The following is a 13223-nucleotide window of genomic DNA, read 5'->3' on the forward strand; positions in this document are numbered from 1 at the left end:
AATGAAGGTTAAAATCCCCGACCCGGTCGGGAATCGAACCCGGGACCCTCTGAACCGAAGGCCAGTACGCTGACCATTCAGCCAACGAGTCGGACACGTCTGCCACTAATGGTTATCTAATCATATGTAGTGCATCAGTTTGAGCTAAATCTATATGTATGCAATTAAAACATAACAATATAAAAGAAATAAACAACTTGGAGATAAAGTATTTATTTACAAAGTATCTTGTTTACATTACAGAGAATTACCATGATTTAATAGTTGACTCATCATAGTAGGAATTACATTTTTTCCATCGATACCTTAACTTAGGATCTTTCTTGGAATTAGCCGGGGTCAGATTAGACATCAAACCTAAAACAAGAAAGCATATATATATTTTATGAATGGTTCTAAACAAAGAAACAAAATATTATAAAAAGAACAATATGCCTATCATCATCACCAATTTCCCTTGTCCATCTCTTGCGGGTTTGGATGTTTAAGGCACATTTCCTTCTTCCTCTACCCAATCACCACTGTTCCTCATCAACTGTGTTCCAATCCAAGTTTCTTCTAACATAACACAATCTCAACCTCCTTGGTCTGCCTAATTCTTCTGAAATCTAGGATGACCCAAGAAAGACTAAATTTGAATGTGTGTTTTTGAAAATTATAGTGCTCTTAGAACATGTATAAGAAAAGAAGTAGACAGCAAAGTCCAGCAGTACAGCATAACTCATACTTTTGTGTTAATAAAGAGCTGAAGTGCTTGTGTGGAAATATAATGACTATGTTGGTTTTATGTCCTAATTATTTTTATGGTTTTTGGATGTGCCAAGATGCAGGAATTTTGTTCCGCAGGAGTTCTATTACATGCTAGTAAATCTACGGACATAAGGCTGATGTATTTGAGTATCTTCACATACCACTGGACCGACCAAGGTCAAACCTGCCAACTTTCATTCAAATTCACGTTCTGTGTCAATTTCTTGATGCATGTGCCCTGTTTCCATAGTTCCACACTGCTTTAACCCATCTTCGTATAAAGTCTTTCTGTAGGGAGGGTCCAGTTTATGATGGGCTTTATTCCAGCATTTCATGTAAAATCATAATTGGATGGTTTATCACCTGTTTTTACTCCATTCCCAGCCACCTTGCTTTGTCTTTTTGTAGGCAGCATGGGCTTCAATATCAGCATCACTTTCAACGCGTCATCACTGTCACGTGAAATTTTTTGTTATGCTGCCATAATTTTCACTGCTAGTAAATAAATTGTTTAATTTTCTAAAACTACATCACTGCCCAATTCACTTTGACTATCCCATAATATATGTTCGATTTTATTCCTTGTAATACAATGTTTACTAGGGTCGGCCATTTCTGCTGATTATCAAGCGGATAATCACCCTACCTGGAGAGCAATTGCCTGCTGCATAACACAATCTATGATGTTCATTCCAACTTCAAGAGAGAGAGCAGATTCTCAGCTTTTCAGATGGTATACTGCATGTCATGCCATCTATAAAGCTCGAACTAGTTGCAGAAAGCTTACCTCCCAGCAGACCACCTGCCAGGTGTCCGTATAAATGTTCACTGCATGCGCCTGGCAGGCGTACAAGTATGAATGAGTTAATCAATTATGTACTTCTCCCGTTTCCAATCCCTGTTTTATTTGTTCAGACATCACAAAGTCTGTTGCCATTGGCAGATCATATCGAGAGCTTCAGACCAGAAGGGCGTATTGACATATTTGGTGATAGTGTGATGACTCCTGTACTTCTGTAATCAACAAACTCCAGGAAGAAAAAAGGCACACTTTGGCAATACAATTTGAAGGAATGTACCATGCATAAGCCCCACATTGACATATAACTGGTCCATTATTGAAATATTTTGAATCTAATATCTCCTGTCCTACAAGGTTCATTCAGCCAAACATATTTGTCACCAATTTAAGCACATTAATTATGAGAACATCTGTTGAAAACCAAGCTATATGGAATACACAACACCGAGCTCGATAGCTGCAGTCGCTTAAGTGCGGCCAGTATCCAGTATTCGGGAGATAGTAGGTTCGAATCCCACTGTCGGCAGCCCTGAAAATGGTTTACCGTGGTTTCCCATTTTCACACCAGGCAAATGATGGGGCTGTACCTTAATTAAGGCCACGGCCGCTTCCTTCCCACTCCTAGCCCTTTCCTGTCCCATCGTCACCGTAAGACCTATCTGTGTCGGTGCGATGTAAAAAAAAAAAAAAAATGGAATACATAACATAAGCCTCATAAGATAAATAATGTTGCTAACTGCAGTAGACTGTAATCAGCTAAGTCTGTCAAAATCACATTTTGTCTCCAGATGCAAACACAATAGGTCATAGATCCAATTTTAAAAATGTCTTTAACATGGAAGTGATTAATATTAGATTATTTATTTACTGCAAAAATAGTTATGTCAAACTTGATGTAAACTTAACAAGCAGACTTTAAAATCAACAAATTTTAGAAGTTAAGACTGAGTAAGTCGTATTTTTATTCTGTAAATTAATAATATAGTCCATAATTTTTAAAGCGTTCATTTTAAGCATACAGGTTCTATTCTTACCACTGTATATAAATTGTCAATTTTATTTATAATGGCTAAGGATGACCCTTAATAGGTCAAAATCTGTCCTGTAATGTAAATGTAACTTACATCAAATATTACTTTGTATTGAAGAGGTGGACATTCCCTTATTTCTTATAATTGCAAGGTTGACAATACGGGTAAGTAATGAAACACATTTCTTGTATGGGGTATGATTCGAGTTGTCGGTGGAGAGATGGCGTGGAATGACATTAGACGATGAATAAGCTTGAGTGGAGCTTTTAAAAGTAGGAAAGATCATAATATGAAGACAAAGTTGGAATTCAAAAGGACAAATTGGAGCACATTCATAGGGAGAGGATTAGAATATATTATCAAGGGAAATGTTCAATAAATTTCCCAGTTCTTAAAAAAAAAAAAAATTTAGAAAAGAGCTACTAGGTAAACAATTGATAGGGAATCTGCCAACTGGGAAACAGCCCTAAATGCAGATCATTGATGATTGATTGACCTAAAGGTTGGAATGTGGGTTAGGATAATCTCATCTGTAATTTACACAGCATCTTGGCCACTCCATACAGTTTAGTAGGTTATCACTAGGGCTCGGGAGCTGAGGAAAAATCCTCTTTTTCTCGAGTGTCTGAAGATGAGTCCCCACATAATATACGTTCATTCTGGGTCATTGTAGGCCAAAAAAATTGTGGGTTTTATTTGTCTTTTTTTCCTTATTTGGTGTTTTTTGGCATATAGGACTTTTTTTTTTTAGCCCTTTTCAAGGTCTTAAATGCCTTTTATTGCATCTTCATCTTCTTTTGAATACATTTGTACTGCCCATTCTCAGTTTGAAAAATCATTAGTTCATCCATCACCACTTAAACATCTATTCTGTAGTAAGAGAGAAATTAAAATGAAACTAATGCTTGAAAAACCAAGGGTATCAAATTATGAGCAACATAATTGTAATATTGAAAGGAGAACATTTTGGTGTGTGTTTCTGAAGAGGAAGGTCTCGCTTGAAATACGAACCCTTAATATCCGCTGATATAGAGAGAAGTTTCTCAATGTTTTGCAACATGCTGTTTACCGGGCGAGTTGGCCGTGCGCGTAGAGGCGCGCGGCTGTGAGCTTGCATCCGGGAGATAGTAGGTTCGAATCCCACTATCGGCAGCCCTGAAGATGGTTTTCCGTGGTTTCCCATTTTCATACCAGGCAAATGCTGGGGCTGTACTTTAATTAAGGCCACGGCCGCTTCCTTCCAACTCCTAGGTCTCTCCTATCCCATCGTCGCCATAAGACCTATCTGTGTCAGTGCGACGTGAAGCCCCTAGCAAAAAAAAAAAAAAACATGCTGTTTAAAAACCGATGATCTTTTACACCTTTTTTTTTTTTTTTTGCTAGGGGCTTTACGTCGCGCCGACACAGATAGGTCTTATGGCGACGATGGGATAGGAAAGGCCTAGGAGTTGGAAGGAAGCGGCCGTGGCCTTAATTAAGGTACAGCCCCAGCATTTGCCTGGTGTGAAAATGGGAAACCATGGAAAACCATTCTTTTACACCTAAGAGCCTGGATATAACTATTGTGATATACTGCAAATATATAAATATGTAATTAAAACTAAAATTATGAATGAATTTGGAACACATTCTTTTACACCATTTTTGCCAGTATTAGGTCTTTTATAGGCAATTTATAGGTCTTCAACTTCCGAGCCCTAGTTATCAATTATCAATAAAATAATGTTTTACAAGATACACTATAATTCAATTCATATTTTGCTCTATGAAACATACATACATCATTATAGACCATTATGCCTTTCAGCATTCAGTCCGCAAGCCTCTGTGAATATACTAAATGTCGCCACAGTCCTCTATTTGCAACTAGTGCTGTGGCCTCATTTAGTTCTATACCTCTAGAAACTAAGTCTAACCATCGTCGTCTTGGTCTCCCTCTACTTCTCTAACCCTCCATAATACAGCCCATCATTATCCTAGGTAACCTATCCTCCTCCATTCGCATTACATGCCCCACCACCGAAGCCGGTTTATGCATACAACTTCATCCATCAAGTTCATTCCTAACTTAGCCTTTATCTCCTCATTCTGAGTACCCTCCTGCCATTGTTCCCATATGTTTGTACCAGCAATCATTCTCGCTACTTCTAACTTATGAATAAGATCCTGACTCCACCTAGTTTTTGCTGCCATAAAGCAAAGTTGGTCTGAAAACAGACCTATGTAAAGATAGTTTTGACCAGGAGCTGACATCCTTCTTACAGAATACTGTTGATTGCAACTGCACGCTCACTGCATTAACTTCACTGCGATTCAATCTCACTTACTATATTGCCATGTTGAGAGAACATACATATTAAATACTTGAAATTATCTAACTATTTCTGCTTTGTGTCACCAATCTGATATTCAATTCTGTTGAATTTCTTACCTACTGACATCAATTTAGTCTTCAAAAGGCTAATTTTCATACCATACTCATTCTACCTACTTTCAAGTTCCAAGAAATCAGACTGCAGGCTTTTGGCAAAATCTGGCATTAAGACCAAGTCGTCAGCATAGGCCAGACTGCTTACTACATTTCCACCCAACTGAATCCCTCACTGCCACTTTATACCTTTCAGCAGATGATCCATGTAAACTGCGAACAACAAAGGTGAAAGATTACAGCCTTATCTAAGCTCTGTAAGTACCCTGAACCAAGAACTCATTCTACCATCAACTCTCACTGCAGCCCAATTGTGAACATAAATGCCTTTGATTGATTTTAATAATTTACCCTTGATCCCATAGTCCTCCAGTATGGTGAAAATCTTGTCCCTCGGTACCCTGTCATATGCTTTCTCTAGATCTATGAAACATAAACACAACTGTCTATTCCTCTCGTAGCATTTTTCAATTACCTCGCGCATACTGAAAATCTGATCCTGACAGCCCTTCTAAGGTCTGAAACCACACCGGTTTTCATCCAACTTCCTCTCAACCAATGATCGCACCCTCCCTTCCAAGATACCAGTGAATAATTTGCCTAGTATACTAAGCAATGAGATACCTTGATAGTTGTTGCAATCCTTCGTGTTCCCTTGCTTATAGATAGACGCAATTACTGCTTTTGTCCAATCTGAATGTACCTTACCAACACTCCATGCTAATCCTATTACTACATGAAGCCATTTCATCCCTACCTTCCCACTATACTTCACCAATTCAGGTCTAATTTCATCTATCCCTGCTGCTTTATGAAAATGGAGTTTATTTACCATACTTTCCACTTCCTCAAGTGTAATTTCATCAACATCATTTTCCTCCTCTCCATGAGCTCGGTTGTTTGCAAGACCACCATGGAGATTTCCTTTTACGTTGAGAAGATTTTCAAAATATTCCCTCCACCTGTCCAGTGATTCCCTGCGATCTATTATTAGTTCATGTGAATTACTCAAAACACTGTTCAATTTCCTTTTTCCCTCCCTTCCTAAGATTCTTTATTACTGTCCAGAAAGGTTTCCGTGCTGCTTGACCTAGCCTTTCCAGGTTATTACCAAAATCTTCCCACAACTTCTTTATGGATTCAACAACTATTTGTTTTGCTCTGTTTCTTTCATCTACGTACAATTTACAAGCTGCTCTCGCTTCATCACTCCACCAAGATGTTCACTTTTTCCCATCTTTACACACAGTTGTTCCTAGGCATTCCCTTGCTGTTTCTACTACATCATCCCTGTATGCTACCCATTCCCTTTCTATATCCTGAACCTGCTTACTGTCCACTGTTCGGAAGTTCTCACTAATCATATCCGTGTACTTCTGTCTAACTTCCTCATCCTGGAGATTTTCTACCCATATTCGTTTGCAGACAGGTTTCACTTTCTCTATCCTAGGCCTAGACAAACTTAGTTCACTACAGATCAGATAGTGGTCTGTTTCATCGAAAAATCCTAAAAAAAAAAAAAAAAAAAAAAAAAAAAAAAAAACTTTCCTAACAGATTTCCTGAATTCCATGTCGGTTAAGATATAGTCTATTATGGATCTGGTACCCCTACCCTCCCACATGTAGCGGTGAATAGCCTTATGCTTGAAGAATGTATTCATAGCTGCTACACCCATACTAGCATAGAAGTAGCAAACACTCCCCATTTCTATTAGCTTCCATATCTTCCCCACATTTACCAATCACCCTTTCGTATCCTTCAGTTCTATTTCGCATTGAAATTGCCCATTAGCATATCTTAGCCTTGCTGTTGACCCTGACTATGATGTCACTCAATACTTCATAAAACTTGTCAATTTCATCCTCATCTGCACCCTCACATGGTGAATAATCTGAGACAATTCTCATCCTAATTCCTCCAACTGCCAAATCTACCCACATCATTCGCTCGTTTACGTGCCTATATACTGTGTGCAATAGTATTCCTGATGAACAGCCCTACCCCAGGCTCTGCCCTTCCCTTTTTATCACCCGTCAAGTACACTTTATAATCTCCTATCTCTTCCTCCTGATCTCTCCTTTCTTGAACATCCAGACGATCCTGTTTGCTGACTCAGCCAGTTCTACTTTCTTTCTTCCATAAGCCCCATTAATATTGATAGCTCCCCACCGAATTCCATTTCGTTTGCCAAGTTGCTTCCAAGGAATCCCTCACCTGTCAAATGGGAGTACGACTCCGTTACTCCCATAGGCCTGAGGCTTGCTTAAAATGTTCTGAGCTGAGAAAATTCATGAAGCAGGATGCTTTTTTTTTTTTTTGGCTAGTTGTTTTACGTCGCACCGACACAGATAGGTCTTATGGCGACGATGGGACAGGAAAGGGCTAGGAGTGGGAAGGAAGCGGCCGTGGCCTTAATTAAGGTACAGCCCCAGCATTTGCCTGGTGTGAAAATAGGAAACCACAGAAAACCATTTTCAGGGCTGCAAGAAGCAGGATGCTACCATACTTACACATAGTCCAAGTGAGGATCTCTCCTCTAACGGTTTAGGGACCACTGGTTGATTGTATTGCCCTAGCTGCCTCAGCACAAGGAGATGACTCAGAATATGTCCGAGATCCCCACTCCCACTCCGTAGCAACCGGTATCCCTACTCTCAGGACCACTTACTAGGCCACTCAGCTGTTGCCCATGGTTCACGAACTAGGACGTAACAAGAGTAACCCACACCTCCCGCAGGTACTGCCACCTTGATGAAGGCAATGTGACATTGCCGGGTGTTTCTGGAGGCTTGCATGCTCAAATGACCCTTAGAGTTACGTCAACGGAAGCTACGTCTCCTGGTAGAGCCACCCAAGCTCGACAGGTTTCAGGCGATGAGCCACACTAACAGCAGTACCCTGGTCCTCCAGGTTGGGGGCTGGGCATGGGGTCAACAACCCTGCCCCCCCCAAAAACCTCTTGTTACAGAACCAAAGGACAAAGTAAACGGCACATGAATTGATATTACGACATGGAATGTAAGAACGCTGTATAAACTTGGAGGATTATTGAATCTGAAGAAAGAAATGAAGAAATATAAAGTGATGGTGATAGTAGTACAAGAAATAAAATGGAATGGAAGTGGAGTACTTGCAACTGGGACACACATCTTGTGCTATAGATGTTGTAACAGAGAATACGGAGGTACAGGGTTCCTTGTTGATAATGCATGTTAGAATGTAATATTTAACTTTAAGCTTGTTAATGACAGAATTTGTGAGTAAAAGCCCGCTTCTTCAATACAGTATATCTTTCATATGTATATATGCACCAACAGAAGATGCAGAGTCAGCAGAGAACGATATCTTTTATGAACTGGAACAAGAATGAGCACTAGTGACAACATATGATGTTAAAGTGGTTATGGGGGACTTTAACGCCCAAGTGGGAAGAGAAAATGCTTACAGGAAAACAGCTGGTAAGGAGAGTTTTCATGAGGTTTCGAATGATAATGGTATAAGGTTGATTGATTTTGCTACGGGTAATAACACGCACTTATTAAAAGAACGTGGATGCAAAGGAAGAATATAAGGAAAGTAACATGGTGCTCCCCTGATGGGATCACAAGCAACCAAATTGATCATGTGCTTATAGACAGACAGCATGCTTCAGATATCCTGGAAGTGGATAGCTGTCGAGGCGCAGATGGAAATAGTGATCATTATCTGGTAAGAGTCAAATACAGACAAAGGATACCCAACTACCGAGAGATTAAGAATGCTGTTATAACCAGGTTTGATGATGCTAAGTTAACCTATATGCACCCACCCGCCCTTTGCTCTGACAATGCTAGGAATCGGCCAACTTTTTTAGTATGCAACCTGGGTGTTGCAAGCTTTCGGTTAAAATAGTATAGTGGGTGATCGACTGCGCGTATTATCACGGAACCTGTTTTATATTATTGAGAAATTCCACACTATTGCTCATGACACAAAAAACAGAATACAGAAATATAACACATTAAAAAACTCCCTTTGAAATCTTAAATTTTTCATTAACTCATCTCACCTCGGAAGTTCTTTAGTGTGTGTTATGGCCTTAATTATACGGTATGAGCCTGACATTTGCCTGATTTTGAAATAAGGAAATAATAGGAAACCAATATGACATGAGCCTAACATTTGCCTGATTTGGAAATAAGGAACGAATGGGAAACAAATCACGAGTAAGCGAATGATGAGATTCAAACCTATATCCCAAATACGAACTTACAGCTGTATGGCTCACTCGGTGTATTATTAATATTATTATTATTATTATTATTATTATTATTATTAAGATTCAGTGTGAGGATCAGTGGTAAAGTGTTCACATCCAGGTACCAAGATCGTAGGTTCAAATCCGGCAGTCGCAATCCGATCTTGAGAAGCGGGAGAAAGTTCATTCGATATTCCATGTCGTACGATATTACTACGCGAAAGATCTCTGGTGATATATTTCGTGTTCTTTCATGCACAGGATCACTAATAACTTCTTCCTCACTAACACTGTTGAAATCAGAGCCTAAAACATCAAATATGCTTTGAATTTCGCTATTACTCAACATTTCGCACGAGCAAGCAACTTCCTTCTCAGCCATTTTGTCAACAACAGAATACAGATTTCTCGATCGATATTTTAATCAATTCTCTTTGCCAAAGAAGAATACCAGAGCATTCTGGTGACACTTTGAGACACCAAGAACAGATTTCAATTAGAAATGTTTCCGAAAAAGCCAACAGATATCACAAATGTCTCCAATATGCGACCTTGCATCCCGGCGTACCAGTCCGCTTGTGGAGTCCTGGCCCAGCTGCTCGAGCACGTACCAGTCCGCGTACGGGTGCATACGGGTTAAGAAAGGATGAAAATATAGCACAGCAATATGCAATGGTTTTGACAAAAAGTGGATTGAAGAATTAGAAGAGAGAAAGACTGCTCAGGAAACTAGACAGTTTTATATAAGGGTAAAAGATATAAGAAAGGATTTCAACCCAAAACAGTTTTCTGTGAAAGATAAGGAGGGAAATCTGATTGCAGGTAAAGATCAAATGTTAGACAGATGGGTGGAATATTTTAGTGAACTGCTGAATAAGGAATCAGGATTTGAAGGTGAGGTCGAAGATGTGCAGACAGAAGAGAGTGCGCAGGAACAAAGTAGAGAAGAGGTGGACCTGGAATCAATGAAAGAACCTACATTGCAAGAAGTTAAAGATTGAATCAATGCTCTTAAAAGCAATAAGGCACCAGGAGAAGACAACATTACTGCAGAAATGATAAAATATGGAGGTGAGAAACTAACAAGGTGGTTGCATGGCAAAAGGAGAAAATGCCAGAACAATGGAATATAGCAATACTCTGCCCTATACATAAGAAACATAACAAAGGAAATTGTGGGAATTGTAGAGGAATAGCACTGCCATGTATTGCTTATAATATCTTAGTAAAAAACATAGCTGGAAGGCCAAGACCACTTGTTGAAGAATATCTAGATTACTAGTGCGGTTTCAGAATTAACAGATCTACTACGGACCAGGTTTTTACTATCAGACAAATCCTTGAAAAATGTTGCGAGTATAACATTGATGTTCACCAGCTGTTTATTGATTTTAAACAAGTGTATGATAGTATCAGAAGGGATCAGTTATAGAAGGCAATGAAGAGGCAGGAATACCTAACAAACTGACAAGATTGGTCCGAATGACTCTAGCAACAACAGTATGTAAAGTAAAGGTTGAGGGTACTTCATCTAAAGCTTTTGAAGTTAACCAAGGATTACGACAGGATGATGTACTCTCCAACCTTCTGTTTAACATTGCTTTGGAGAGGGTAATGCAAATAATACAAAGGAGCAACCCAGGTGGAACATTGTTTAATCAAGTTACACAAGACCTTGCATACGCAGACAGAATTGATTTGCTATCTGGGAGGAAACTGGATCTGGAAGAGAAGTTTGGAAAACTAGAAAAATATGGGGCTGAGATGGGACCAACGATTAATCAGTCAAAAACTAAGTACATGTTAAAGTCTAGGAAAAGTATAATGAAGGAGAAAAATATGTGAATTTGAATGGGAAAGAATATGAATGCTGCAAAAACTTTAAATATCTAGGGTGAATGGTAGCTGAAGACAATGATATGAAGGAAGAAATACATGCTAGAATAGCAGCTGGTAATAGGAGTTACTTTGCCTTAGGCAAAGTATTTAAAGCAAGGAGTCATAGTAGGATTCTGAAGCTGACAGTTTATCGCACGGTAGTGAGACCTGTGATGATGTATGGTGTGGAGACTTGGACTATGACACAAGGTGATGAGGAGTTGCTATGGAGATGGGAAGGGAAGATACTTAAGAAAGTCGATGGACCAATGAAGGATGGTGGACTCTGGTGAATCAGAAATAATAAGGAAATCAGAGAGTTGTATAATAAACCAGATATAGATGCAGAAATAAAGAGCAGTAGTCTGCAATGGTTGGGACATGTAGAAAGAATGACAGAGAACAGGACAGTAAAGAAAGTCTTTGATAGGAAACCAGAAGGACATTGTATGACGGGAAGACTGAGGATCAGATGGTTGGACAGTATGGAGGAGGATTTGAGAAGGATGGGAGTTAGAAGATGGAGAACCAGAGCAGTCAACAGAGAAGAGTGGGTGGGGTTTGTCGAGGAGGCCAAGGCCCTACAGGGGCTGTAGCGCCAAGGAGTAAGTACGTAGGTACAGTAACTCACACCATGAACCATGAAATTATTAACACAAATTTAATCCCAAACACACAGCAACAACGATAATAAAATTTATGGTAATAATAAAACTACGAAAATAATTCTTTGAATGGCATTCACTTAAATGAAAATGGTATAACAGAAAAAATAGCCACCCCATTCAAAGCTCATCTGACAACCCCTAAACAGTTTTTAAAAACAATATTTAAATTACGATAATAATAAAATAATGAAAATGGTAGCGTAATTTCAATGAAGTCAAATATCAAGCAACAAACTGAAACACCACATATATGGACCAAACAAAACTAAATTTCTTTCTGCCGGGCTGAGTGGCTCAGACGGTTAAGGCGCTGGCCTTCTAACCCCAACTTGGCAGGTTCGATCCTGGCTCAGTCCGGTGGTATTTGAAGGTGCTCAAATACGACAGCCCCGTGTCGGTAGATTTACTGGCACGTAAAAGAACTCCTGCGGGACTAAATTCCGGCACCTCGGCGGCTCCGAAGACCTTAAAAAAGTAGTTAGTGGGACGTAAAGCAAATAACATTATTATTATTAAACTAAATTTCTACAACAGATTAAAAAACCAACAAATTTTACAATGATGATAATGATGATGATAGTTCTAGGTCATCCTCAGCCATTACATACTACCAAAATTGCAAATTTTTTAAAAAACACTGAAAAACACAATACATTTACAATATGTAACGAAACAAGACACTTTAAAAGTTCACGATTCTTTGATGTCATTGATAAAACATTTTGAAGAGTAACACCAATGTCCCTTAATTACTATACACATCTTATTTAGGGTAGATGATCTTTTATAAGAGTTAAATCATGGCTGAGAAATTACATAATGTATGCAGAAATTTTTTCACGGAACTGGAGTGGGTATCATAGAGACAGGATAGGAATGGTAGGATGGGGAGTATTTATTCTGGTGAAAGAAGAATTTGTGAGCTATGAAAAAGATAAAAATGACAAAAATGAAATTCTAGGCGTAACGCTCATCTCGAAAGATAATAGGCAACTTGATGTCTTTGGAGTGTGCAGACCGAGAAACGGTAACGCTGATGCTGATTCAGAATTATTTGATAAGATAATCAGCTATGTGGGAAACAATATGGAAAGGAACGTGATTGTAGCGGGTGATCTCAATTTACCAAATGTCAATTGGGAAGGTAATACGAACAACAGGAAGCATGACAACAAATGGCAAAAAATGTAATATGCGAAGGACAGCTGATTCAGAAAGGGGTGGAACCAACTAGAGGGAAGAATACTCTGGACGTGGTGCTGGTAAAACCAGATGAGCTCTATAGAGAAACCGAAGTAACAGATGGTATTAGTGATCATGAAGGTGTTTTTGTTGTAGTTAAAAGTAAATGTGATAGAAAGGAACGTCTTAAAAGTACGACTATTAGGCAGTACGGTATGGCTGATAAAACAGGCATGAGGGAGTCTT

The 13223-nt window shown here is 39.1% G+C and overlaps 1 protein-coding gene across 3 annotated transcripts in view; it reads right to left on the reverse strand.

Annotated features, from left to right (window-relative positions):
* Positions 1-203: 203 nt before the first annotated feature.
* mRpS18A (mitochondrial ribosomal protein S18A) overlaps positions 204-13223 on the reverse strand; it is a 113091-nt gene continuing 100071 nt past the window's right edge. Inside the window, exon 4 of one of the 3 annotated variants that reach the window (XM_067139143.2) lies at positions 204-357. In XM_067139143.2, coding sequence (XP_066995244.1) covers positions 248-357 — 110 coding nt within the window. In that variant the 3' untranslated portion in view covers positions 204-247. Of the gene's footprint in view, positions 358-435; positions 609-13223 lie in introns of those variants that run through there. The other 2 variants (XR_010859085.2, XM_067139144.2) reach the window with 2 other exon arrangements.

Source organism: Anabrus simplex, chromosome 2 (assembly GCF_040414725.1).
Source record: "Anabrus simplex isolate iqAnaSimp1 chromosome 2, ASM4041472v1, whole genome shotgun sequence".
Classification (NCBI taxonomy): Eukaryota; Metazoa; Arthropoda; class Insecta; order Orthoptera; family Tettigoniidae; genus Anabrus; species Anabrus simplex.